This window comes from Cervus elaphus, chromosome 6, assembly GCF_910594005.1.
Source record: "Cervus elaphus chromosome 6, mCerEla1.1, whole genome shotgun sequence".
Lineage (NCBI taxonomy): Eukaryota > Metazoa > Chordata > Mammalia > Artiodactyla > Cervidae > Cervus > Cervus elaphus.
This window is the reverse complement of record NC_057820.1, coordinates 47253863-47281335: the sequence shown is the minus strand read 5'-3', so window position 1 is coordinate 47281335 and position 27473 is coordinate 47253863. Positions and strand designations below refer to the sequence as shown.

At 41.2% G+C, this 27473-nt stretch overlaps 1 protein-coding gene and 1 non-coding gene across 2 annotated transcripts in view; both read left to right on the top strand.

Annotated features, from left to right (window-relative positions):
• The window catches only part of SPATA18 (spermatogenesis associated 18), a 50184-nt gene extending 25013 nt beyond the window's left edge, over positions 1-25171 (top strand). Inside the window, exons 6-13 of the mRNA XM_043906789.1 lie at positions 1867-2112; positions 3742-4060; positions 5646-5804; positions 7998-8173; positions 11778-11901; positions 17926-18009; positions 22194-22239; positions 24099-25171. Coding sequence (XP_043762724.1) covers positions 1867-2112; positions 3742-4060; positions 5646-5804; positions 7998-8173; positions 11778-11901; positions 17926-18009; positions 22194-22239; positions 24099-24106 — 1162 coding nt within the window. The 3' untranslated portion in view covers positions 24107-25171. The remainder of the gene's footprint in view (positions 1-1866; positions 2113-3741; positions 4061-5645; positions 5805-7997; positions 8174-11777; positions 11902-17925; positions 18010-22193; positions 22240-24098) is intronic.
• TRNAC-ACA lies at positions 7093-7164 on the top strand. The gene has a single exon. It is a non-coding gene; the product is annotated as a tRNA-Cys (tRNA).
• Positions 25172-27473: the final 2302 nt, after the last annotated feature.

The following is a 27473-nucleotide window of genomic DNA, read 5'->3' as shown; positions in this document are numbered from 1 at the left end:
TCAGTGATGCCATACAACCATCTCATCCTCTGTTGTCCCCTTTTCTTCCCACCTTCAATCTTTCCCAGCATCAGGGTCTTTTCAAATGAGTCAGTTCTTCACATCAGGTGGCCAAAGTATTGGAGTTTCAGCTTCAGCATCAGTCCTTCCAATGAACACCCAGGACTGATCTCCTTTAGGATGGACTGGTTGGATCTCCTTGCAGTCCAAGGGACTCTCAAGAGTCTTCTCCAACACCACAGTTCAAAAGCATCAATTCTTTGGTGCTCAGCTTTCTTTATAATCCAACTCTCACATCCATACATAGCTACTGGAAAAACCGTAGCTTTGACTAGATGGACCTTTGTTGGCAGTGTCTCTGCTTTTTAATATGCTGTCTAGGTTGGTCATAGCTTTTCTTCCAAGGAGCAGTGGTCTTTTAATTTCATGGCTGCAATCACCATCTGCAGTGATTTTGGAGCCCAGGAAAATAAAGTCTGTCACTGTTTTCCATTGTTTCCCCATCTATTTGCCGATCTACTATAGAAAATCTTCAAAACATAGTAGAAAGGAACCAAAAACCTCTCATAATTCCAGAGCCAGTTCACTGTCACCACTGGATATTTCTTCCAATTAGTTCATTAAAAATAAAGACAACAAATATAAGTATACAGTGTAGACCCCATTTTTTCATTTAATATTTTTCTCTATTACCAAGAAAAAATAAAGCAGAGCTTAGTTTTAAATAGATCCATCATATTTCCTCATTTGAGTATTTCCCTAATATTAAATATTTACTTTGATGCCAATTTTCAACATTAGAAATAATTTTTGTGGCAAATCTTAGTTTAAATTTCAGATTGTTAGTCTCTAAAGATAAATTTCTAGAAGGGGAAAATAAATACTGATCCTTTAAGGTTATACCTTTTTAAATCTTAACTTTGATTTCCCCCCCAAAAGAGCAGTAGTAGTAAGGTACATATATACACATTTCTATGTCTTCATACATGTTCCAATTGTTCTGATTTCTTTAGGAACACCCATAAATTTTAACTTGCAGCACTGCTCTGCCTTCCACTTCTAACTCCCCTCTCATCATCATTTCAATCTCTTATTTTTCTAGCTGATAAAGCTTCTCAAATTCTTTATATCCTATTACTCAGCAATTCTTATAGCACCTACTCTGTTCTTCACGGTTTCTAGGGCAGCGTTTAATTCTGCTACTGCATTTTCAGCTCCTCTGTATCCTTCTTAATCTTACCCCTTCCCTTTTCTTCTCACACCATGGTCATTTTCATCACACCGTGTTCTCTCCTTATGACTTTTTCTCCCTGGTAGGATGGTCACACCTCTTTGTGTGTACTGAGGATGCCCATTTTATTTCTAAAGCTTTGCTCCTTTCCGTAGTACATTATTTTTATAGGTCCACACATCTGCTTAGTGTTGCGGATGTTATTTAATTTCCAGTGAAGCTCCCCCCCCCGCCCCGCCTCCCACATTCTGAAGCACCAGTGATCACGTCTTGACCAGCTTCTGGAGTAGGTTTTGGAGGTCACTTCTTCCAGAGTTTTGTGCAGTGAAGCCATCCAGTATAGAATAGGGTGACTCTGCATTGCCTCTGCAAGGATTTCATGACTCTGCCCACAGCTTTGGCTAGAAGATTTGCACACCTATTTTTTCTTCAGGAGCTTTCCCATGCAAGCTGCAGACACGGTGCAGTTCCCTGACCCTGGCAATTCTGTTAATTTGTTCTTGTTCCTATTTCCATGAGTTTTCCAAGGCAATAATGCCACACTAAATAGAGTAGCTTCCTTAAGTATGCCAATTGCAGTTTATCACCTTTCCTCCATCTCTACCTCTCTCTTTCAAACCTTTGTTTCTGTTCAGGCTTAAATCTCTTCAAGCCCAGGAAGAATCCCGCCACAGAAACTCAGATCGTAGGAGATCAGAGAAGCGGGTCTCCGAGCGTAGGAGAATGGAGCTGCGGGGCTCGGAGCAGCGTGTCTCTGACCTGGACAAGCGGAGCGCAGACAAGCGGAATGCAGAAGCCGTGTGCGATTACGAGAAACAGCTCCGAACCCTGAAGGACGAGATAGCTGTTCTGTCTGCTGAAAAATCTGTACTCCAAGGAAGGTCTGACAAACTCTCACAGATCTTTTCATTTCAGCCCCTTTTTGCCAAGTTAGTGATCAAAGCCCGGCTCAGTAAAGGAAAAAAACAAAAGTAAAATGATATTCTGAACCCAAACCCCAACAATATGGAAAATTTTGAACTGTAGAAGGCTGGTTTCTCTAACTGCTCCCTTCCAGAGAGAAAATACCTCCTGGATTTACAATACTTGGGCACTAATTAATTTCAGACTGACACCGAAGCTTACAGAATGGAACTGAGATGTGCAAAAGAGTTTGTGGCTTGAAACGAGATTTGAGTGCCTATAATGCAAAAGGCAGTACTCGTGTTGAAACACTTGATACCTGTGTTGAAACACTGTTCATGACAGGAGGGTCCTGTTCTCTGAGACCTAGGCGTCCTCTCTCCAGAGATGACCCAGTGTCACGTTACTGCCAGGCATTTCATTTTTACATCTCATTTTGTCAGGTGGGGTATGTAGGTAAGGGGACGTGAAATTGCCTTCTACTGATGGACAAGATGTTAAGACAGGTCATTCAGTGTTAAGTGAGGTCAAAGCAGGATGTTTCTCTGCCTTTTCTTGTGCTCACACTTCCCTCTTCCCTGCCAGCCCCAGTGTGCCCAGATTCAGGTTAACATCAAAGCCACGCCTACCCCAGCTCTCCATTTCCCTATATGTCACTTTAATCTTTCATTCTGGGGAATCGCTCCATCAGTGTGGTGCAGGTGCCAGCTTGGACTAGCTCCTGGGGACCGGTTCTGTGCATTTCTACCTAGCTCCAGGTTCAGGGACATCACATGAATAGTTTCAAGTTGCCTGTGGTGAGAATGCTTGTTGCACTGTGGAAATTGGCAAACAGGATAAATGAGGGCTCCGCCCACCTCCACCTTCCACCTTCAGAGAGGCTGCCTTGCAATACTTTTGGCCCCACCTTTTGCCCCATAGTTCCTTCTACAAAACTTTCCCTTAGGGTTAGCTTTTCTGATCATTTGTTATGTACTTGGTAGCAATATATAATACCTTTCACTGACACAATGCTTTCGATTCACCAGGTACCTCCCCATATTCTTCCAACCCCCACCACCATCCTAAAATAGGGCACAAATTATGTAGGTGAAAATGGAGGGTCTGGAGAGGAGACATGACTGCAAATGGTTTCACTGTTATAGAAGGAGAACACATTTTCTTTCTCACTGTTCAATCTGTTTATCTTATTTTATACCAGAAAGCTCAGTGACGTGTCAGTCGCCGGAGGTCAGGGTAAGAAATCTGACTTCTTTAACCCTGGCTCTTGCTAGCTGTGTTACTCTAGGACAGCCCTGGTAGCATTTATGAGCCTCAACCTCCTCATCTGTAAAATGGCCAGCAATCACTGCTGACCTTCCCTGGCTGTTTGAAGGGTAGGCTGATGTGCTGAGTGAGGGAAAGTGAGTTATAAATTCTCATGCATCAGGCAAGTATAGAGTACTGTTTTTCCTTTGTGGAGACACAGTGCCTCTCACAGGGAGCTGCTCTCCTTGCCTCTGCCTCCGGTGGCTTCTGGTTTCTGGGGAGAGAAGCAGCTGGAGTGTAGGAACAAAAGGGAGGAGGGACTCGGAGCTCTTGCCTGCCTGATTCTGGTTCACCGACAGGTCCGCCAGGAGCCGGTCTCCCAGCCCGGCCCCTTGCAGCCGCAGTCACAGCCACAGCCGCAGCCACAGCCAGAGCCGCAGCCACAGCCGAAGTCACAGCCGCAGCCGCAGCCGAAGCAGATCCGCCAGCCCCGCCTCCGCCAAGGCCAGGACCCCGTCCCCGAATCGCGCCAGACTGTCCAGCGTGGCGCGCAAAGCCGCCCTGCTGTCCCGGTTCAGCGATGCCTACTCCCAGGGCCGCCTGGATGCGCAGTGCCTGCTGCGGCGCTGTATCGACAAGGCCGAGACGGTGCAGCGGATCATCTACATCGCGACCGTGGTGCGTGGGCCCCGCCGTGGGTCGCTGCGCTTCCGCGGTTCCCGGGCAGAGCGGGCGGGAAGCCTGGGTAACCGCAACAGGACGCTCCAGAAGACCGTAGGGCCTGAGGTCGCTGAAGCGGGGTGGGCTTCCGCTTCCTCCCTCCCTCCCTTCCTCTTTCCTCTCTTCTCCTGTTCTTTCTTTTCTCTCCTTCCTTCTTGCTCTGCTTCCATCCACCTATTACAAATATTTGCGATGAATTATTTTTCACACTAAGTGACCTTTTCTTATGGGCTTCCCTGGTGGTTCAGTGGTCAAGAGCCCGCCTTCCAATGCAGGTTTGATCTCTGGGTAGGGAGGAGCCCCTGGAGAAGGAATTGCCAACCCCCTCCAGTATTCTTGCCTGGGAAATCCCATGGACAGAGGAACCTGGGGCTGGGCGGCCGGGGAGAAGGGGTGCTACAGCCCATGGGGTCGCAAAAGAGTTGGACACAACTTGGCGACTAAACAACAAAAACAAACATCTGATTGGTTATCTTCCATTCTTAGAAAAATCAGAAAGCTCTGAATATTTTAACTCTTTTTTTAATTTAATGAAGCGCAGTTACTGAAATTGCTAATATAACAGCTATTTGAATATGGAAAATTAATGAGTGCTTATATATAATCTTCAGTTCTATGGGTACCATATTGAGATACTAAGAGCTTGTTATGAGAACAATTAAATATTAAACAAAACAAAATATTGGTGTAAGAGAAGAATTATCAGAATATTTTGAATTTTATCCTATGTTTATTATATATTAGGAGTCAGCAAACTATGACCCCTGGGTCATAGCTGGTTCAGGCCTGTAATTCTAAGAGAAGTACCACCCAGGAGCTATCATACAAGAATACTCTTACATTTTAAAGGATTGTTCAAAAAAAATAGTGACAAAAACAGTTGGACCCACAAAGCCTAAAATGCTTACCATCTGGCTTCTTACAGAAAAAAGTTTGCCAACCCCTGGGTTATAGAGTTAAGAATCACATACTGATTTGTTATAGTTCTGTAATTGTAGAGGCCATATCTTTCATGCATAATTGAGGTTTTCCTATGCCTGCTACATAACAGATATTAAATAAATATTTTTTGAATTAATATATGCCAGGAAACATGCCAGATGCTTGATATGTGTCTATGTATGACATCACCACTAGATTGATAATTTTCTCTTATTTCTGGACCAGTAATATGATCATGCTGTGGGGACAAAGCATCAACTGGCATCCTTCAAGTATTTATGTAACCACAGGTGATTTTATTTCCTTGAATGTCTGCCTTGTCCTGATTCTTGAAATCAGGGTTATCAGAACAATGATCAACTATCTCGAAATTAGTGAATATAGGTAATCTAATAGATGATGGATAGAACATGTATTTACGCACTTTCCAAAATTTAGTTGTGTATTTTCTCCCAGATTAAAAATAGTTTTGACTGCTGGGTTTAGTTTTAGAAGTCCAATATGATGCTGAATTTTTTTGGGTATTCTTTCTTTGTTCCTTGCTTTGGACCTCTTTACTCCTCTCCTCCCACCAAATACATTGGCTGTATTTTATGTGCAGGAGGCGTTCCATGTGGCCAAAATGGCATTCAGACACTTCAAGATCCGCGTGAGGAAATCACTGACACCATCTTGCGCAGGGTCAAATGACTTTGAGGATGCTGTCTCGGATTATATCATCTGTCATCTTGATCTATATGATTCCCAAAGCAGTGTTAATGTAAGTGTTGGGTCTTTTATTGGGACTGGTTTGCCACAGCTGCTGCATTGAATGCTAATAACTGAGAAATCCACCCAGTGCTTACTATCACTTCTGATAGCTTATGGTGAACGATGTCGGATTTGTGATCTCTGAAGAAGATTTAACTTTGGGACCAGGGACCAGGCTTGATCACTCAAGAACTTTTGTGCAGCAGAGTTTTATTAAAGTATGAAAACAGACAGAGAAAGCTTCTGACATAGACATCAGAAGGGGGATGAAGAGTGCCCTCCTCGCTAGTCTTAGCGAGGCCTTATATACTTTTATCAGACCCACTCCCACAACATGCATCTTAAATTGGTTTTTCCAGTTGTCAGGTGGATGTGAGAGTTGAACTATAAAGGAAGCTGAGTACTGAAGAATTGATGCTTTTGAACTGTGGTGTTGGAGAAGACTCTTGAGAGTCCTTTGGACTGCAAAGAGATCCAACCAGTCCATCCTAAAGCAGATCAGTCCTGAATATTCTTTGGAAGGACTAATTCTAAAGCCGAAACTCCAATACTTTGGCCACCTGATAAGAAAAACTGACTCACTTGAAAAGACCCTGATGCTGGGAAAGATTGAGGGCAGAAGGAGAAGGGGACTACAGAGGATGAGATGGTTGGATGGCATCACCGACTTCAATGGACAGGAGTTTGAGCAAGCTCCAGGAGTTGGTGATGGACAGGGAGGCCTGGCATGCTGCAGTCCATGGGGTTGCAAGGAGTCTGACATGACTGAGCGACTGGACTGAACTGAACTGAACCAGACCCACTCCCACATTATACAAGTTTTAAGATAACAAGATTAGTAAGAAGGTTCTTGTTAAGGAGAAACATATCCTTGAGCAAGATACATTGTTATATTGACTAAGACAAAGCAATGTAGAAAAAAATGTTTGTCCTTTTCTCCTCCTTGAGAGCCTTGGACCCCTTGCTCCTCCTCGGGAGCCCCAGACTTCGTATCAACCTGCTTAGGGATTGACTCTCTCACTTCTACGAACATAATGGAAGAGCAGGAGTGAGCAGCATCCAATGTACTCTATAGAACCAGTCATTATTGGCTATTTCTTTCTTAGACATTTTATGGGGAAACTATATTTAGCTTTGTAGTTCTATTCTTCAGACAGGTCCTTAAGGTTGGAAGACAGGATATCATAGTGCTTAAGAGCAATGATTTTGGGAAAGATAGTTATGGATTTGCATCCTGGCTCTGCCACTTACTAGCTGTGTGACCTTGCACATTTACTTAACTTTTCTGTACTTAGACTTCCCTGGTGGCTCAGATGGTAAAGCGTCTGCCTACAATGCAGGAGACCCGGGTTCAATCCCTGGGTTGGGAAGACCTCCTGGAGAAGGAAATGGCAACCCACTCCAGTATTCTTGTCTAGAAAATCCCACGGACGGAGGAGCCTGTTAGGCTACAGTCCATGGTGTTGCAGAGTCGGACATGACTGAGCGACTTCACTTTCACTTTCTGTACTTAGATTTTCTAATCCTTAAGTGGGAGCAACAATGGTCATGACCCCACAGAGTTTGTGAGAGGATTAAATGAAAGGAAGCAGGTAATTTTCTTAGCAAAAAAAAAAAAAAAAACTCTCAATAAGAGCAAGATTATAATTGTTGGGCTTCCCATGTGGCTCAGTGGCAACTCTGCCTGCCAATGCAGGAGTTGTGGGTTCTGTCCCTGGGTTAGGAAGTTCCCCTGGAGAAGGAAATGGGAACCCACTCCAGTATTCTTGCCTGAAAAAATCCCATGGCAGGCTACAGTCCATGGGTCTCAAAGAGTCAGACACGACTAAGTGACTGAGCCTGAGTGATTATAATTGGTATTATTATAGATTATGAACAAGGCAGAGTTTTGTGCTGGCAATCATATAACTTGCCCAGAATAGAAAAATAGTAGGAAATAATAAATAAAAGCTATTAAGAGTCTTTACTTTAGTTTTTTGGGAAGACTTCCTTGGCCTTTAGTATGTCATTTGTTCTCTGTCATCTTTCCTCCTCCTCTGTTAGGGAGTCTTCCTCCTTTCAGCACACACATTTCTTTTCTAGTTTACCTTATTTTCACTCCTGTGCCCTTTTCCCACCTCCCACCAGTCATAACGTCCTTAGGGGTTGTCAGTGTATCTTTCGCAGGTTGGTAACAAGATGATGCCATCTTTTTGTTTTTTAGGATGTGATCCGAGCCATGAATGTCAATCCCAAGATTTCATTCCCTCCTGAAGTTGACTTTTGCCTCCTCAGTAACTTCATCCAGGAGATATGTTGCATTGCCTTTGCAATGCAGACTTTAGAACCACCCCTAGATATTGCATTTGGGGCCGATGGAGAAATTTTTAATGATTGCAGGTAAGAGACATAGAAGCAGAAGCTAAGGGATTCTTTATAAACAAATGATATTGTCTTTATTTCCTGGGAACAATTTAGGGAAAAGAACTCTGGGTGGGGAAATCAGCAGACATTACCTGATTTCCAAGCCCTGCCATGTACTCTGTACTATAGTGGGTGGGGCCTCTCCTGGGGTCATTTTCCTTCTTGGTCAAATGTGATTCAGAGGGGGCCTTCTGTTTCCCATTGAGTGTATTGGTTTTGGGGCGAACTAAGGAGCACCTGGACTCTGGAACACTTTAAAAGAAAAGTGCTATATAAATACAAACGTGTATTACTTTTTATTTTCTAAAAATTTTTATTGAGGTATAATTGACATTTAATGTCATATGAGTTTCATGTCTACAACATGATTCTATATTTTTATATATTGTGAAATGATCACCGTGAAAAGTCTACTTAACATCTGTTACCATACATAGTTAAAAAAATTTGTTTCTTGCAATGAGAACTTTTAAGATCTATTCTCTAAGCAACTTTCAAATTTGCAGTACAGTATTATTAACTATATTGTTAACAATTATACCTCTGCGTGACTTATTCTGTAACTGAAAGTGTGTCTCTTTTGACCTCTCTAACCTGTTTTGCATGCCCCCTACCTCTGACAGCCACTGGTCTGTTCTTTGTACCTGTGAGCTTGGTTTTTGTTTGTTTTAGATTCCGCTATAAGTAAGATTGTATGATATTTGTCTTTCTCTGTCTGACTTATTTCATAATGCCTTCTAGGTCCATCCATGTTGTCTCAATTGGCAAGATTTCATTCTCTTTTTATAGCTAAATAGTATACCATTGTATATATACTACAACTTCTTTAACCATTAATTCATCATTGAACACTTAAGTGTCTATCTTGGCTATTGTAAATAATGCTGCAGTGAACATGGGCGTGCATATATCTTTTCAAGTTAGAGCTTAGTTTTCTTTGGATAAATACCTAGAAGTGGAATTCCTGGATCATACGGTAATTCTGCTTTTAATTTTTTGAGAAACCTCCGTATAGTTTTTCATAATGGCTATACCAATTTACATTCCCATCAATAGGGCACAAGGGTTCCTTTTTCTCCACATCCTTTCCAGCACTTCTTATCTTTTTGATAACAACTCTTCTAACAGGTGTGAGGTGATAGCTCATTGTGATTTTGATTTCTCTGTGATTAATGGTGTTGAACATCTTTCCATATATCTGTTGGCCATCTGTATATCTTCCTCAGAAAAATGTCCATTCAGATCCTTTGCCTAACTGCTGAGGAGTATTCACCCATTTTGGTCTGTGGAATCTGCTCATTTCACAGACTTCTGGCAGGCCTGCTGCTTGTATACATACCTGCTGTAACATGCTGTCTCTTGGGGCATTGTGGCCTGTACTCCTGGGTGGCTGTGAGCTCAAACTGGAGTTCCTAATAATGACTGAATTTATTTGGTTCTACCCTAGGGTTTTACAGAACAAGACTAAACCTTTTTTTATTTGTTTGTTTTTATTCTTACCCTGATAGCCTTTCACACATTTGAAATCAATTACTCATCCTTCTCCAGCCTCATGGTTTTAGATTTTTTTCATTTGAAGGGATTTTTGAGACCTCACATTTAGACTGGTTTTCTTGGTTTGTGCTCCATGTTTGTCTGAGTATTCCTTTAAACAAAAAGTGTCCACACTTACATATATACATGGAATATTGCTCAGTCATAAAAAGGAACACATTTGAGTCAGTTCTAAAGAGGTGGATAACTCTAGAGCCTGTTATACAGTGAAGTAAGTCAGAAAAAGAAAAGCAAATACCATACACTCATGCATATATATGGGATCTAGAAAGATGGCACTGATGAACCTATTTGCAAGGCAGCAGTGGAGATGCAGACATAAAGAACAGACTTAGGGACAAGAGCGGAGGAGGAAGGAGAGGATAAGATGAATGGAGAGGGTGGCATGGACGCATGTACACTACCATATGTAAAATAGAGCCAGTGGAAATCAGGCTCACACTGAGGTTCTGTAACAACCTAGAGGGGTGGGAAAGGGTGGGAGGCAGGAGGGAGACTCAAGAGGGAGGGGACATATGTACACCCATGGCTAATTCATGTTGATGTATGGCAGAAATCAAACCAATATAGTAAAGCAATTATCTTTCAATTAAAAGTAAATAAAATTTTTTAAAAGTGTCCACATTGAATGTAAACCCCAAGTTTGAACTGACCAGACTAGAGGGGCTAACACCATTTTTATTCTCTATTAAGTCTTCTAATTTATAGTAGCTTTTCTTTTCTTTTTTTTCCAGCCATAGAACACTGTTGGCTCATTTTGAGTTCAACTAAACCATTTTTTTTTTTTTTCACTTTTACTGTGATTGAGCCAATCATCTGTGCAGTTACATGCTTTTTATTTATTAAAAATTTATTTACTTTTAATTGGAGGACAATTGCTTTACAATATTGTGTTGGTTTCTGCCATACATCAGTGTGAATCAGTCATAGGTATACATATGTCCCCTCTCTCCTGAACCCAGTTACATGCATTTAAGACTCAACTGCAGGACCTCATGTGTGTCCACATTATGTTGTTATCTTAGTAGATTTAGCTTATTATAGTTCCAACCTCTTGAACTGTTTTTTTTTGTTGTTGTTGTTTGATACAGTCATCTGTTTCTTTTTCCCTACCCACTCCCCACCTTTGAACATTTTTCCTGTATTTCATGGGAGTCATTGATGAACATATTGACTTACCCCAGGATTGAGAGAGAGAGAGAGTGAGCCCTGGGCACCTTCTTTCTCATTGACCCATTTTGGATATGGGTCATCCTACCCATTTTGGATATGATTATTGAACCAGTGTCTAATCTACCTCCTTAATCATCCACCTGTATTTCTCTTATTTTGTCCACAAAGATAACATAATAAATCTTGTAGGTGGCTTATGGGACTTCAGATGCTCTCCATCTCTAGCATTTCCCTGAATTACAATTCTTGTAATCCTGAGAAGGAACAAGATTAGTCTGACATGACTTGAGTTTTTGTTGTTGTTGTTGTTATTGTTAATTTTTAAAATTGAAATACAGTTGATTTGCAATGCTGTGTTAGGGCTGCTCCGTTGTACAATGGATAGCACACTGGACTTCCACGATGTTGTGTTAATTTCTGCCGTGCAGCACAGTGATTCAGTTATACATATATATGCATTTTAAAAAAATATTCTTTTCCAGATGGTTTATCATAGGGTATTGAATATAGTTCACTGTGCTATACAGTAGGACATTGTTGTTTATCCATCTACATATACTAGTTTGCATCTGCTAACAGCAACCTCCCACTCCACCCCTCCCCTAACCTCCTCCCTCTTGGCTGTTCTCTATGACATGACTTATTCTTAGTGAGCTCATGTTGGGTCCTTGTTATAACTGGTTCCTATTCTAGGAGCCCACAACTATCTCTTTAATAATAGAATCAGGATCCATATTTGTCGAGGTTTGAACAGAATAAAAGATGAAAATTTTACACTGATGACCCTTCCCTCCCAGTTAGGCTACATAACTGCTTAACCTCTCTTGCTTGTTCTTTTATGTGTTCATAATAGGTACCGTCGAAGCTATGACTCCGATTTCACGGCTCCCTTGGTCTTCTATCACGTGTGGCCTGCTCTCATGGAGAATGACTGTGTCATCATGAAGGGAGAAGCTGTCACCAAGAGAGGGGCTTTTGTACGGTGGCCTTGTGTAGTGACAGTTCATCCCAAGTGTTTGATTCACAAGTTCGAGAACATTTATAAACCCAAAGATTGTGTAAAAGAAGTTCACAAGGGTTGTTTGATAAGATTTCATACAAAGGAGAGGAATGGGACTGGTTGTGAAAGAACGGATTCTTTTCTTTGATTCATGAGTCTTCAGAATTTCCTGGCAGTCATTTCTTTGTCTATTGCTTTATTTGTAAAATGGAGGTGGTTTAGTTGCTAAGTCGTGTCTGACTCTTTACCACCCCGTGGACTGTAGCCCACCAGGCTCCTCTGGGATATCCCAGGCAAGAATACTGGAGTGGTTGCCATTTCTTCCTCCAGGGGATCTTCCCGACCCAGGGATTGAACCCACATCTCCTGCCTTGGCGGACCAATCTATACCACTGAGCCACCTGGGAAGCCTCTTTATAAGATAGAACTGGTCCTATTTGCCTTTTTCATCTTATAAAAACTATGCTATTATACTATGCTATTATAAGGGCAAAGCCTTTGAGCTCACTTTGTTGGAGGCTTTTTATATTTCTAAGCATTTAAAAGTGATTGATTAACTTTCAGAACACAGTTGGTCAAATATTTATTGACAGTTCTCTGTTTGGAAATATGTCCTGTTTGGAATGTGTCCTGTTTTTCTCTCCTTGGTATGATGTGTAAGGAGGGGAGGGATGGAGAAAAAGAGGGCAGAGGAGGTGGGGAGAGAGTAGTCAATCAGTTTCCTATATACATGAGCTGTAGAATGCTTTGAACATGTCAAATAATTGGACAGCCTTCAAAGTGGAATCTTAGGTATGCAAGTGTGTGAACATGTGTGTGTTAAGGTGGGGATTGGGTGTTGGAACTGGTTGCTGTGAATGCTTGGATATTCTGCACATTTCCCATGATGGAGTTTTACCCTGTCCTTCCTAGAAGGAGGTGAGTGAATTCTGGAGAGAGGCTCCTGGGTCCAGAGCAAAGCCACCATCTGGGTGGTCTCAGTTCCTGCCCTCTTTGACTTGGAGAAGACAGGAAGTGTTTCATGGCAGCTTTTCACATGCAGAGTGTGAGAAGCAGAGTAGTATATTTTAAAAGAACTTAAGAAAAGGATTTTTGCAGCTTAAACATCTCACTAGAGCAAATAGTATCTCAGTGAAATCTGTGCAATGAAAGCTGAGGCTGTAGAAATTGGTTATGTTGACTTGAGAAGCACACATGCTCACATGAAGTGAGCTCATAAAATGTGCTTCTTGCCCTTAAAACAATCACCCTCTGTTAAGAAACTCTTAATGTAGACTGTCTGCAGTATAGTTTGTAAGGGGAGGAGAGGAAATAGCCACTATTTCTATGTTCTACATCAAATAGCAATTGCCTTTTAACTTCCTTTGTCTCTCTCCTTAAGTGCACCATCAGTATTTACCCAAGTTGAAACTCCCAAACTTAAAGAAAATACCCTAAAATCAAAAGCAGAAAAGGAAAGGGTTGGATGAAAGGATCTGATAAGAAGACTTTGATTAGTAAAATCTCATAATAGGAAATAGTTTTCTTTTTTGAGCCTTGATTTAGTTAGAGAGTAGAAAGTCCACAGTGGTGATTCACTCATGCACTCATTCATTAATTCATTTTATTTGGTAGTTATTTACAACCCTAGCACTCTGTTTAGGTGCTTGGGATCCAGCAATGAACAAAATGGCCACAAATTCCTGCCCATATGGAGCTTACATTCTCCAACAGTTGAAAACTTCAACGTAATTTCTAACAGCTTCTGCATCAAAACAAAGTTCTGTTGCAGGAAGGGAGACCCCTTTCAGGGCCTGACACTGGGCTCTTGTCTAACACTCGGAAATGAATTGTCCGAGGAGACACATGTGCTGACAAAGCAAGAGATTTTATTGGGAAGGGCACCCGGGTGGAGAGCAGGAGGGTGAGGGAACCCAGGAGAACTGCTCTCCCAGTTGGGTTTTATGGTGATGGGATTAGTTTCCAGGTTGTCCTTAGCCGATCATTCTGACTCAGAGTCCTTCCTGGTGGTGCATGCCTTGTTCAGCCAAGATGGATGCCAGAGAGAAGGATTCCGGGAGGTGGTCGGACAGGCGGTGTCTCCTTTTGACCTTTCCCAAACTTCCATTTGGTGATGGCTTATTAGTTCCATGCTCCTTACCAGGACCTCCTGTCATAAAACAACTCATGCAAATGGTTACTGTGGTGCCTGGCCAGGGTGGGTGGTTTCAATCAGTGTGCTTCCCCTAACAACTCTCCCCTGAGAGACTTCATACTCACGATACTTCTTGGGAATTGGGGCGGAGGTCTCTTTCTTCTGTAACTTCTTCCTGCTGTGCATGGGCTTAGGCCTGCCTAGCAGAGCAGAAGTCTCTCTCTACCTGATCTAAGTCAAGGTACTTTTTGCCTAAAACCAGCATTTGCCCTTGTAATAACAGCAGTTTAGCTTGAAACTGTTGGCTCCTCTCAGAGATGAAACAGACAGGGGCCAAACAGAAGACCTGAGAGGATGGTCATCACTGGTCTCCAGAAACAGGAGGCAACATTTGGGGTGAGGGCTGCCGGGTTTGTGGCAAATTTTTTTTTTTTTTTTTTTGATTGGTTGGTGGTGAGGCAACAGAGCTATGCTCCAGGAATCTTGTGTTTACTCTGAAGTTACCATCCTCCACCTGGGTCAGGGCTCCAGTTCTGTAGAAGAACTCAGACATTGTTATGCATATTTCTTTGAGTAGGAACTAGGACCCTGTCTGGAGGCTGTACCAACCTTTGATTGTTTCTCCCCTGTTTCTGTATCCCCTCCCCCTTCCCTGATTAGCAATTGTTTGAATCCACCCTTTGGAACTCAGGAAAGGTCAAGGAGGCTGAATGAAGCCTATATCCTACAGACAAGAAATGGAGAATACAGAACGGATCTGTACTCCAGAGCCCCACAGAGTTCTGCTCAGTTTTAATTTAGGTAACTGGGCAACTATGATTGTGATAACTTTCTGTCAAAATGGGGCATAGGACTGCCTCAGCTTGGAGAATAGACACTGAATTGGAAGTATTCTTGAGTTCCAAGTTCTAAATCTGAGTCTTTTATGATTAAAATCTCAATCCCTTGGTCTGCCATTTTGGTGTAACAGACCCAATTAGAAGTAGTTGGAGGAGTGATAACTGGACTTTTAATAGACAAAATAAATCTCATTTCTTTTTAGAAGAATAGGCCTGAAACCCAGTCTGGACCTGGCACTTCAGGGAGACTTGTAGCCAGGTGGCCAGTTGCCTAGTTTCATAAAAAGTAAGGTTGCAGTTACTAGCTTCCAGCATTGTTTTGAGAATGGTGGCATCCAAGCCTGACACAACTCAGAAAATTCAAGTGTTTAGCAATACAAGGTCTAATCTGAAATTACACCCATAGCATCACCTGGTTATTTCTCAGGATGTCTGAACCATAGCTACTCTATTTTGACTTTTAATTGTATAATTTTTCTTAATATCCAAAGCAGATTTCACCATTAATGACATCAGTGTTTCTCTAGGTATGAGAAGATGCAAGAATTGGGACTCATAAAATCTTCTTCTGAAAAGATCTAACTATCTGAAGGCCTGTTATGCCAGTTTTTCCCAGAGCACAGAGTGCCTCATTCCTGATTTTCACCCTGAACTCCTTTCAGGGGAGTTGAAGGTCTGCAGTTGCAGTGGCCATGATTTAATCTTTGTAGATGTAGGTGGCAAGTGTCAGTTTTCAGTTGGCAGAGCCACTTTTTGTTCATAAACTTGACCATGATTCTGAGGGGGACACTTAATGACCATTTTATCTCATGGTGCTGAGAATGTCCATTCTCAGGTTTGGCAAAGATTTTGTTGACAGGCTACTCAATGTGCTGTTACTGGACTAGGCCATAAAACAGTATCCAGAATTCTCTGGACCACCTGTCTTACTAGCCTCTTGGTCCAGGAAAACATTCCCTGTTGTTGCCTCTTTGCATAGCTAGAGTTACACTGTTACCATCATCGATCTCATAGGGAACTATATATTATTCTATCAGAGGCCTCAGTCACACATTTGGCAGTGTAAGAAACAGAAATGTTGTAAAATAGGTGAAATACAAATAACATAGCCAGCAGTATTAGTAAAGTCACAAGTAAGACTTAAGTTAAGAGCTTCCATTAGATGTAGCCCAGTATATCCCAGGTCGTCTGACTTAGTCTACTCTGTATGAATCTTTATCTTCCAGGGAAATTATATATTGCACTGTCTATAAGACACATAGCCCAGTTTTCTAGTGTTACTAGACTGATTATCCTTAGTATGATTTAGTTGTTTCTAATGTAGAGGAGACTTTAAACCTAAATTACCATAGCCTGGTAATCTATATAAATCAATCCCATAATTGTGGGAGATTTTTTTCCTCCTTTGCTGAAACTTTGCTTGTTGCTCTGATTGAGCTTGAGTAATAGAAGAAAGCTCAAATTTATGGCCAGAGTCAGAGGAGGCATTATTAATTGGCCCAGTGAGGGGATCCCATCTAGTAATATCACAGTGACCTGAATATGACTATAATTTTTTTTTAAAGTAAATTTTCTCAGGGCCAACCAGTTAGAGCCTTGTAGTAGAGAAATTTACCAAGGCAACCCAGAACTAGACACAGGTAATTGGCCACAAACGCAACAATTGGATTGATTTCTAAAACTAGCATAGGATCAGGCCTATGATAGAAAAGCATTTGATTTATATGCAAAGGTCTAAGAAGTCAAGAAAACTTTATAAATGATCATACAAATCAGGTCCAGCATCTTGGGCAAACTGTCTACCTCTGATGTCATCATCTTCTCATCCTGGTGTGGTGTAGTTTCTCCTCTGTTTGAGCATCATTTTAAGGTGTGAACTGGAGCCCTGACCCAGGTGGAGGATGGTAACTTCAGAGTAAACACAAGATTCCTGGAGCATAGCTCTGTTGCCTCACCACCAACCAGTCAAAAAAAAAAAAAAATTGCCACAAACCCTGCAGCCCTCACCCCAAATGTTGCCTCCTGTTTCTGGAGACCAGTGATGACCATCCTCTCAGGTCTTCTGTTTGGCCCCTGTCTATTTCATCTCTGAGAGGAGCCAACAGTTTCAAACTAAACTGCTGTTATTACAAGGGCAAATGCTGGTTTTAGGCAAAAAGTACCTTGACTTAGATCAGGTAGAGAGAGACTTCTGCTCTGCTAGGCAGGCCTAAGCCCATGCATAGCAGAAAAAAGTTACAGAAGAAAGAGACCTCCGCCCCAATTCCCAAGAAGTATCTTGAGTATGAAGTCTCTCAGGGGAGAGTTGTTAGGGGAAGCACACTGATTGAAACCACCCACCCTGGCCAGGCACCACAGTAACCATTTGCATGAGTTGTTTTATGACAGGAGGTCCTGGTAAGGAACATGGAACTAATAAGCCACCACCAAATGGAAGAGTTTGGGAAAGGTCAAAAGGAGACACCACCTGTCTGACCACCTCCCGGAATCCTTCTCTCTGGCATCCATCTTGGCTGAACAAGGCATGCACCACCAGGAAGGACTCTGAGTCAGAATGATCGGCTAAGGACAACCTGGAAACTAATCCCATCACCATAAAACCCAACTGGGAGAGCAGTTCTCCTGGGTTTCCTCACCCTCCTGCTCTCCACCCGGGTGCCCTTCCCAATAAAATCTCTTGCTTTGTCAGCACATGTGTCTCCTCGGACAATTCATTTCCGAGTGTTAGACAAGAGCCCGGTTTCAGGCCCTGAAAGGGGTCTCCCTTCCTGCAACAGTTCCATTAGCCCCAAGAATTTGAATATCCCAAAGTTCATTGTAAGGAGATTTCATTGAGAAATATCCTAGAATTATTGTCAAGTATTGGGCAGCTATAAGAAATTAGTGTCCCTCATGCTGATGACCAGTAACAGGCAAGTGTAAGCATGTCAGAAAATTTCTTGTTCATTCTATGGGATATAAGTATTGTTTTAAGCCACATGGGCTCTTGCAAACCATTGACTATTTTTCTCTTTCTTTTTTTTTTCAGTGGAATTCAGTGCGACCTGTAAGTCGATGTCGAAGCAGGAGTTTAAGCCCCATCTGCCCTCGTACCCGTATTGGTTTAGGCATGGTACGTATCTGTCTCATTGTTTTTACACAAAATCATCTTATGTATTTTTTCATCCACAGAGGTGATGGTAAGTCTGGAGGTAGAAAGAGAACCTGCTGAAGTCAGCTTAGATTGATTTCTATCTGACCTTGGGCTAAGGAATTTATCATTCTAGAAAGAAGGAAATAGAGGTAGTTTTTTTTTCTTTATTAGTTATTTCATTGCTTTATTATTATCTTTAAATGAAAATAGGTTATTAGCTATCAATTAGTTTTCTGAACAGAGAATGGGACATCTTAGTCAACTGATCTCTGCACACAGCAGTCCCTGGTTCCTCTAGAAGTTCTTGTATGAACTTGGAGAAGTTGCTCAAATGATCTGTATTTCAGTACTGTATAAAGGGCATTTCAGGTATTGATTTTCCTCCGAATTTCAAAGTAGGAAGAATTAAGATTAGTCTCTGTATATTTGTTCTTAGGATTACTAATCAGTCTGTCAAAGAAAAACAAAAACAAAAACAAAAACACCTCTGAGGACTGTGGCAATAACACCCCTAAAACCTGACATTATTATGAATCACCACTATTCATTCATTCAATCATAATATTTAGTTAATGCCTTTTGAATACATGTCTGGACCAAGACATGTGGATACCAGATAGGCTAACAATTTGCTTTTCCTTCAAATAAAAATTCCTGAAATATTTGTTCAACCTAGTTTTGGGGAGAATGGTGAAGAAGGAGGATTGCATTTGTCAAGGCTCCATTTCTCTGAAATTATCTCTAGTGATGCAACTCTAGCCCTACACTTCTAAACCCCTCTCAGCAAAACATTATGTTTAATAAAGTTCCCGTCAAACGCTTCTCCTGTACTGCGTTGATGCTAGACTAGGGGAGAGGGGCAACACACAAATGATTAAACATGTTCTCTTTCCTGAATGGGTTTCAATACAGGAAGATCAGTATGGGAGGATCAGTATGATTTAAACAAAGAAACTGAATGTGGTATATGATCGAGTCCATAAAAGAGGCACCATGTACTAAAGCCATCAGAGGAGGCAGTCATTCCCTCTGGATTTGGTTCATGGGGGAGGTGGTATGTGATCTTACAGAGTTTTTATGGGTTGGGGAAGACTAACCATAGGAACAAAATGGCCTGAGAATGCAAAGGCGTGTGTCAGACATGGTTCTTTTGCTCTTGCAGATTTTAATATAACTTAATTATCCTTATTGCCAAAGAAGTATTCACCATAGGTAAAAGCAAAAGGATTGTGCATTAATGGGCTAATAAAGAGACATCTTACGAGTTTTATACTGGGAGAATAAAAATTCTCCTCATCCTAAGAGAGTGTTATATCAGAAGCAAGAGCAGTATTAGCCACTTGTCCTTAGCCATGACACGTTTTAACTCTGGACACTCACTGGAGATTTATCAATGGGCAGCGTCCCTCTGTGATAAGTACCTATACATGTTTGAGCCCCTCCTCTTTCTTTTCTCCCTGGGTAAACAAACTCTGGACAGAGGTTCGTGACATTGTACAGGAGACGGGGATCAAGACCATCCCCAAGAAAAAGAAATGCCAAAGAGCAAAATGACTGTCGGAGGAGGCCTTACAAATAGCTGTGAAAAGAAGAGAAACGAAAAGCAAAGGAGAAAAGGAAAGATATTCCCATCTGAATGCAGAGTTCCAAAGAATAGCAAGGAGAGATAAGAAAGCCTTCCTCAGTGATCAGTGCAAAGAAATAGAGGAAAACAATAGAATGGGAAAGACTAGAGATCTCTTCAAGAAAATTAGAGATACCAAGGGAACATTTCATGCAAAGATGGGCTCAATAAAGGACAGAAATGGTATGGACCTAACAGAAGCAGAAGATATTAAGAAGAGGTGGCAAGAATACACAGAAGAACTGTACAAAAAAGGTCTTCATGACCCAGATAATCATGAAGGTGTGATCACTCACTCACCTAGGGCCAGACATCCTGGAATGTGAAGTCAGGTAGGCCTTAGGAAGCATCACTACGAACAAAGCTAGTGTAGGCGATGGAATTCCAGTTGAGCTAGTTCAAATTCTAAAACATGATGCTGTGAAAGTGTTGCACTCAATATGCCAGTAAATTTGGAAGTCGCAGCAGTGGCCACAGGGACTGGAAAAGGTCAGTTTTCATTCCAATCCCAAAGAAAGGTAATGCCAAAGAATGCTCAAACTACTGCACAATTGCACTCATCTCACACGCTAGTAAAGTAATGCTCAAAATTCTCCAAGCCAGGCTTCAGCAATATGTGAACCGTGAACTTCCAGATGTTCAAGCTGGTTTTAGAAAAGGCGGAGGAACCAGAGATCAAATTGCCAACATCTGCTGGATCATCGAAAAAGCAAGAGAGTTTCAGAAAAACTGTGTGGATCACAATAAACTGGAAAATTGTGAAAGAGATGGGAATACCAGACCACCTGACCTGCCTCTTGAGAAACCTGTAGGCAGGTCAGGAAGCAACAGTTAGCACTGGACATGGAACAACAGAGTGGTTCCAAGTAGGAAAAGTATGTCAAGGCTGTATATTGTCACCCTGCTTATTTAACTTATATGCAGAGTACCTCATGAGAAACACTGGGCTGGAGGAAGCACAAGCTGGAATCAAGATTGCCGGGAGAAATAACAATAACCTCAGCTGTGCAGATGACACCACCCTTATGGCAGAAAGTGAAGAAGAACTCAAGAACCTCTTGATGAAAGTGAAAGAGGAGAGTGAAAAAGTTAGCTTAAAACTCAACACTCAAAAAACTAAGATCATGGCATGCGGTCCCATCACATCATGGCAAATAGATGGGGAAACAGTGGAAACAGTGACAGACTTTATTTTGGGGGCTCCAAAATCACCGCAGAGGGTGATTGCAGCCATGAAATTAAAAGACGCTTACTCCTTGGAAGGACAGTTATGACCAAACCTAGATAGCATATTAAAAAGCAGAGACATTACTTTGCCAACAAAGGTCCGTCTAGTCAAGGCTATGGTTTTTCCAGTGGTCATGTATGGATGTGAGAGTTGGACTATAAAGAAAGCTGAGCACCCAAGAATTGATGCTTTTGAACTGTGGTGTTGGAGAAGACTCTTGAGAGTCCCTTGGACTGCAGGGAGATCCGACCAGTCCATCCTAAAGGAGATTAGTCCTGGGTGTTCTTGGGGGGTCTGATGTTGAAGCTGAAACTCCAATACTTTGGCCATCTGATGTGAAGAACTGACTCATTTGAAAAGACCCTGATGCTGGGAAAGATTGAGGGCAGGAGGAGAAGGGGACAGCAGAGAATGAGATGGTTGGATGGCATCACCAACAAAATGCACATGGGTTTGGGTAGACTCTAGGAGTTGGTGATGGACAGGGAGGCCTGGTGTGCTGCAGTTCATGGGGTCACAAAGAGTCGGACACAACTGAACGACTAAATTGGACTGAACTGAAACAAACTTAAAACTCATGATAAGAATAAAATGCATTCTCAAAGGTGAAACTATTGCCAAAATTCTGTCCCTATCCACCATCATCTCTTAAGAAGACTGGTGCAAATATTTTTGGTTAATCTGGTTGACTTGTTCGAGACTTCATAGGCAGAAAAGCCTCCATCTTTGCTAATGTCTATTTAAAGTGAAGGCTCAGAGTAAGAATGATGCCTTCAGTCAATTATTTCTGAGCCATGTCAGGCTTATAGGTAACCGGGATAGGTGGTTTTTGCTCAGTGAAAGCAAAGATGAGATTTGACATGTGGGTCTTTTCTGGCTTCCCAGGGACTCCCTTTAATAGGCAGCATTTTGGGCACATGAGATAATTCATATAAAGAATGTTCCAGAGAGTATTTGATAATTTTGGTCTTAATTAATCTTCATAATTATAATAATATCTTCTGGAAGTCATGGAATTCAGTATGGCCAGTGAGCATCCAATCTCAAAAAATGTTTAGCAACTGTTAACAACCACCAACACAAAAGCCAACAAAACCCAGGCCACTGAATAATTTAAGCTAAATTGAGTATATATGCACTTTGGGAAGTATAATAGGAATCATAGGGCAAAAACTTCAGGGCAAAGCCGCCGTAGCTGTAAACTGCTTCAGAACAATTGTTTAGCTGGATTTAGGGGAAAAAACATCCAAAGGATTCATTGTTTGAGCTTCATCTACTTGGTAATTTGCATTACACTTTTATATTTTCCAGATATCTCGAAGCCGGAGCCCTTCTCCGATAAGATGTGGATTGCCAAGTAAGTGGGATTGTCTAGGTGGAGCAAGATTTCTGTTTTTTAATGCTTCTCTTAGTACTTAGCATGGAGCAGCAATATGAATGTTTTGCTTCCTGGAGAATGGCAGGCTACAGTCCATAGCGTCCATAGGGTCACAAAGAGTTGGACACGACTGAGCGACTAACACGTTTGCTTTTTTTTTTTATTTTATTATAAACTGCTTTGTTTTATTTCTCATTTATACTACAGCTAGAAAATTAGATTGATTTCTTTTATTTATTTAAAAAAATTTTTTAAATTTTTTATTAGTTGGAGGCTAATTACTTCACAACATTGCAGTGGGTTTTGTCATACATTGATATGAATCAGCCATAGAGTTACACGTATTCCCCATCCCGATCCCCCCTCCCACCTCCCTCTCCACCCGATTCCTCTGGGTCTTCCCAGTGCACCAGGCCCGAGCACTTGTCTCATGCATCCCACCTGGGCTGGTGATCTGTTTCACCATAGATAGTATACATGCTGTTCTTTTGAAACATCCCACCCTCGCCTTCTCCCACAGAGTTCAAAAGTCTGTTCTGTACTTCTGTGTCTCTTTTTCTGTTTTGCATATAGGGTTATCATTACCATCTTTCTAAATTCCATATATATGTATTAGTATGCTGTAATGTTCTTTATCTTTCTGGCTTACTTCACTCTGTATAATGGGCTCCAGTTTCATCCATCTCATTAGGACTGATTCAAATGAATTCTTTTTAACGGCTGAGTAATATTCCATGGTGTATATGTACCACAGCTTCCTTATCCATTCATCTGCTGATGGGCATCTAGGTTGCTTCCATGTCCTGGCTATTATAAACAGTGCTGTGATGAACATTGGGGTGCACGTGTCTCTTTCAGATCTGGTTTCCTCAGTGTGTATGCCCAGAAGTGGGATTGCTGGGTCATATGGCAGTTCTATTTCCAGTTTTTTAAGAAATCTCCACACTGTTCTCCACAGCGGCTGTACTAGTTTGCATTCCCACCAACAGTGTAAGAGGGTTCCCTTTTCTCCACACCCTCTCCAGCATTTATTGCTTGTAGACTTTTGGACAGCAGCCATCCTGACTGGTGTGTAATGGTACCTCATTGTGGTTTTGATTTGCATTTCTCTAATAATGAGTGATGTTGAGCATCTTTTCATGTGTTTGTTAGCCATCTGTATGTCTTCTTTGGAGAAATGTCTATTTAGTTCTCTGGCCCATTTTTTGATTGGGTCATTTATTTTTCTGGAATTGAGCTGCAGGAGTTGCTTGTATATTTTTGAGATTAATCCTTTGTTGCTTCGTTTGCTATTATTTTCTCCCAATCTGAGGGCTGTCTTTTCACCTTGCTTATAGTTTTCTTTGTTGTGCAAAAGCTTTTAAGTTTCATTAGGTCCCATTTGTTTATTTTTGCTTTTATTTCCACTATTCTGGGAGGTGGGTCATAGAGGATCCTGCTGTGATTTATGTCGGAGAGTGTTTTGCCTATGTTCTCCTTTAGGAGTTTTATAGTTTCTGGTCTTACATTTAGATCTTTAATCCATTTTGAGTTTATTTTTGTGTATGGTGTTAGAAAGTGTTCTAGTTTCATTCTTTTACAAGTGGTTGACCAGTTTTCCCAGCACCACTTGTTAAAGAGGTTGTCTTTTTTCCATTGTATATCCTTGCCTCCTTTGTCAAAAATAAGGTGTCCATAGGTTCGTGGATTTATCTCTGGGCGTTTGCTTTCAAACTTGGATTAACCACCAAGTTTGAAAGCTAAAACCGTGTTTTGAAACCACCGTGTTTTGTTAAGGTCTTCTCAAAAGAAAGTCTAATAAATCAACTATAATAATGAGCCCTTTGTTTTCTCCCTAGGGTTTTAAAACCACCAGCTGTGTTCCTCTGCCCAGGACACCTACAATGGCCAGCTTACCCAGCGCTTCCACCTTCCTGCTGTGTTGCCTCAGACCTCACCTAAGCTAATGTGACAAGGCAATTCTGTGTATCACTTCACACAGAGAGTTAAATGTTTTGGCTTAGCGCATTTGTAACTGCAGATATATTGCATTTTATTTTATTTTTATAGATACAGATTCCCTTAATTTGATAAAAACTATTGCCTAGGTGTTTAGGATCATATTCATTTGAAGCAAAGTCCATTATACAGGTTCAGGATTCTCAACCTGAAACACGAGGCTCTTTTATAACAGCTAAAGTGGAAAACTTTTACTGTGCTATGTCCAAAAGACAAGAAAAGTCATTTCAATTTGCAGACTGATCATAAATATTATAATTGCTGGTTTTAGATTTAGCTGGAAAACAATCTGGGCTGTTTTTATTTTCTTTGGGGACTTGGAAGACAGCCCCAGTCTCAAGTTGGGGAACTTATAGCATAACAGGGACTTCAGGCTACATGTACATGATGATGATTTAGGAAAATATAGTTCATTGGTTGGCTTCTCTTTTCCTACTTTGGAGTGCCTGGTTTGGTTTAGTTGAGCACTGTTGGTTGAAGCTACTTACTTGAGAGAGTTCTCTTGCTTCATAAATGTGGAGTGGTGATTTGGGTAGAAGTTAACCTGGAGACTATATGTTAGTTACCTTGTGTTTATCTCCTGGGAATGTTTCTGAATGAACTTTTAATGTACATGTTAAATATAAAAGCTACATCCTGACATTTTTTACCTATTCTACTTAGTTGGTTATAAACTCAGATCTCCTAAGAACTCCATCTGACACCGATGGTGGGAGTGTAAACTGGTGCAGTCACTATGGAGAACAGTATGGAGGTTCCTTAAGAAAGTAAAAATAGAGCTACCGATACAACCCAGCAATGCAATCTTAGGCATATATCCAGAGAAAAACGTGAATTCGAAAGGATACATGCATCCCAATGTTCATAGCAGCACTATTTACAACAGCCAAGACATGGAAGCAACCTTAGTATACATCAACAGATGAATGGATAAAGAAGATTGGTACATATATTGGAATACTACTCAACCATTAAAAGAATGAACTAATGCCATCTGTAGCAACATGGATGGGCCTGGAGATTACCATGCTAAGTGAAGTAAGTCAGACAGAGAAAGATAAATATTGTATGATATTGCTTACACATGAAACCTAAAAAAATGATACAGATGAACTTATTTACAAAACAGAAACAGACTCACCAGACTTACAGAACAAATTTATGGTTACACTGGGAGAAGGCTGGGGAGGGGGAGGGATAGATTAGGAGTTTGGGATTGACTTGCACACACTGCTGTATTTAAAATGAAATGCGTTTCCATGAAAAAAAAAAAAAAAAAGAAAGGGACACGCCTGGAATGCAGAAGAGTTCTCACTGAATAGCTGATTAATAAATGACATTTAGCTATGCTAAACAATTAAAAAATAAAATAGCACTATTGTTTTTGATTTTTGCTTTGTGAAAAATTCAATTTAGAAAAATGTACTAAAGAAGAAAAATTTTTTTTAAATCTTAAAAAGGAAAAAAGAACTCCATCTGACTGAGACTCTGAAACTCAAGGCTAAAAGCTAAGGGAACCATTTGTAGATTTTAAACAGAATGTCTGTCCCTTGATTTCTCCACTGTGAAGTACTGTTGAAAAAGTTCAAGCTCTTGATGGAATAATAAGTAATGTTGTTTTTGCTTTTTTTTTTTGGTCCATTTTAATGCCATCTTTAAACGCAAGTTTCGCAAATGACCACTTTTGCCATGTGCCTTTTAGAGAGAAGCTCTGGATTGGTCGCAGCTCAGTTTGCGTAAGTTCAGCTCCAGAACCAGCAGCTGGGGCTATTTGGGTGAAAATAAATAAAAACAAAATGAAAACCCCCACAGATAACAAAAAGAAAAACTTCTCTAAAGCATCTGTCTTTCGTGCTGGGACACAGGCGAGGGAGAGACCTCTCTAGCCTCCACCCCATAGACTGCAGCCTGCCAGACTTCTCTGTCCATGGATTCTCCAGGCAAGAACACTGGAGTGGGTTGCCATGCCCTCCTCCAGGGGATCTTCCCGACCCAGGGATCAAACCTGGGTCTCCCACGTTGCAGGCAGATTCTTTACAGTCTGAGCCACCAACGTATTCTGAAGTGCAAGCTTCACTGTTCTCCCTCTGTGTCTGTGTAGTCACCGTTTTGAGGCAGGGCCGAGTGCTGAGAGAAGAGCTCAGTGTCCAGGCAGATCCAGTTTTGAGTTGGTCCTCAGCTTGCTTGGCGGCCTGAAGCCAGTTACTGCACCTCTCTGAGCCTCACTTTCACCGAAGAGCGAGGCAGGTGGATGGGATCGGTAGTTATGTCAACCCTCCCAGGCTCAGCGCCTCCTTTCATAACATGTATCCTGGCTATTCTGAAATGAAGTTCAAAATTAGTGTGATTATAGGCATATATGCTTTTAAACCGTGGATACAGTACTCAAACTGTAATATAAACAGAAATAAAAGGAAATTTTTAATAAAACAGAATGTATTTCAACAAAAAGCCTTGGGTATAATGATCCTAGAAGACGCAGTGAAGTCATCAGACACTTGCCCCTGTATGTAGAATTACCACCTACAAATGTAGATCAGTGTGCATTGTATTGGTGATGTCAGAAACACGGATGCCAGGGGTTTTCTGAAATGGTGAACAACTCTTGGTGAAGTTTTGAATAATAACTTATAGCAGTGCCTTGATTTGCATAGTAAATGCATGCCTGGAAAAGCTGGTGTATATTAAAACCATAAATCAATTACTTTGTGTTATGGGCTAAAAGGTCTTTTCTAAAATCTCACTAAGTAATGAGAATGTCTACATATCAGAATTTCTTTTAGGACTGAAATGTGGGAATGCACCTGGTTGGGAAAAACGTTGTATGTACTCAGTTTATTTGCTCTGTATCCTGTCAGGCCACTTGCCATTTCCCAAGTCTTTGATTTGAACTGTAACTGCACAGGGCCTGGCAGTTAGTCTAGAATAATTTGTGGAAAGGGTCCAAAAACAGAAGGCGGCTGACCTATACTCATTTCATCAAGGCATGCACCTTAACCTTGGTGACTTTGAAAAATGATAAACTTTTATTGTAACCTGGGTAAATGTTATTGTATTATCAGTTTAACCTCTAATAATAAAATCAAGAAAAAAATTCTTCTGTACCTCTAAGTTCTTTGCAATGATATGCTTTCCTTGCAGATTCCCTTCATCTACCTCTCTTCTGTGAGGCCTGAACCATGGCTGCAAATTCCGTAAAAAAAATATCAACAGCG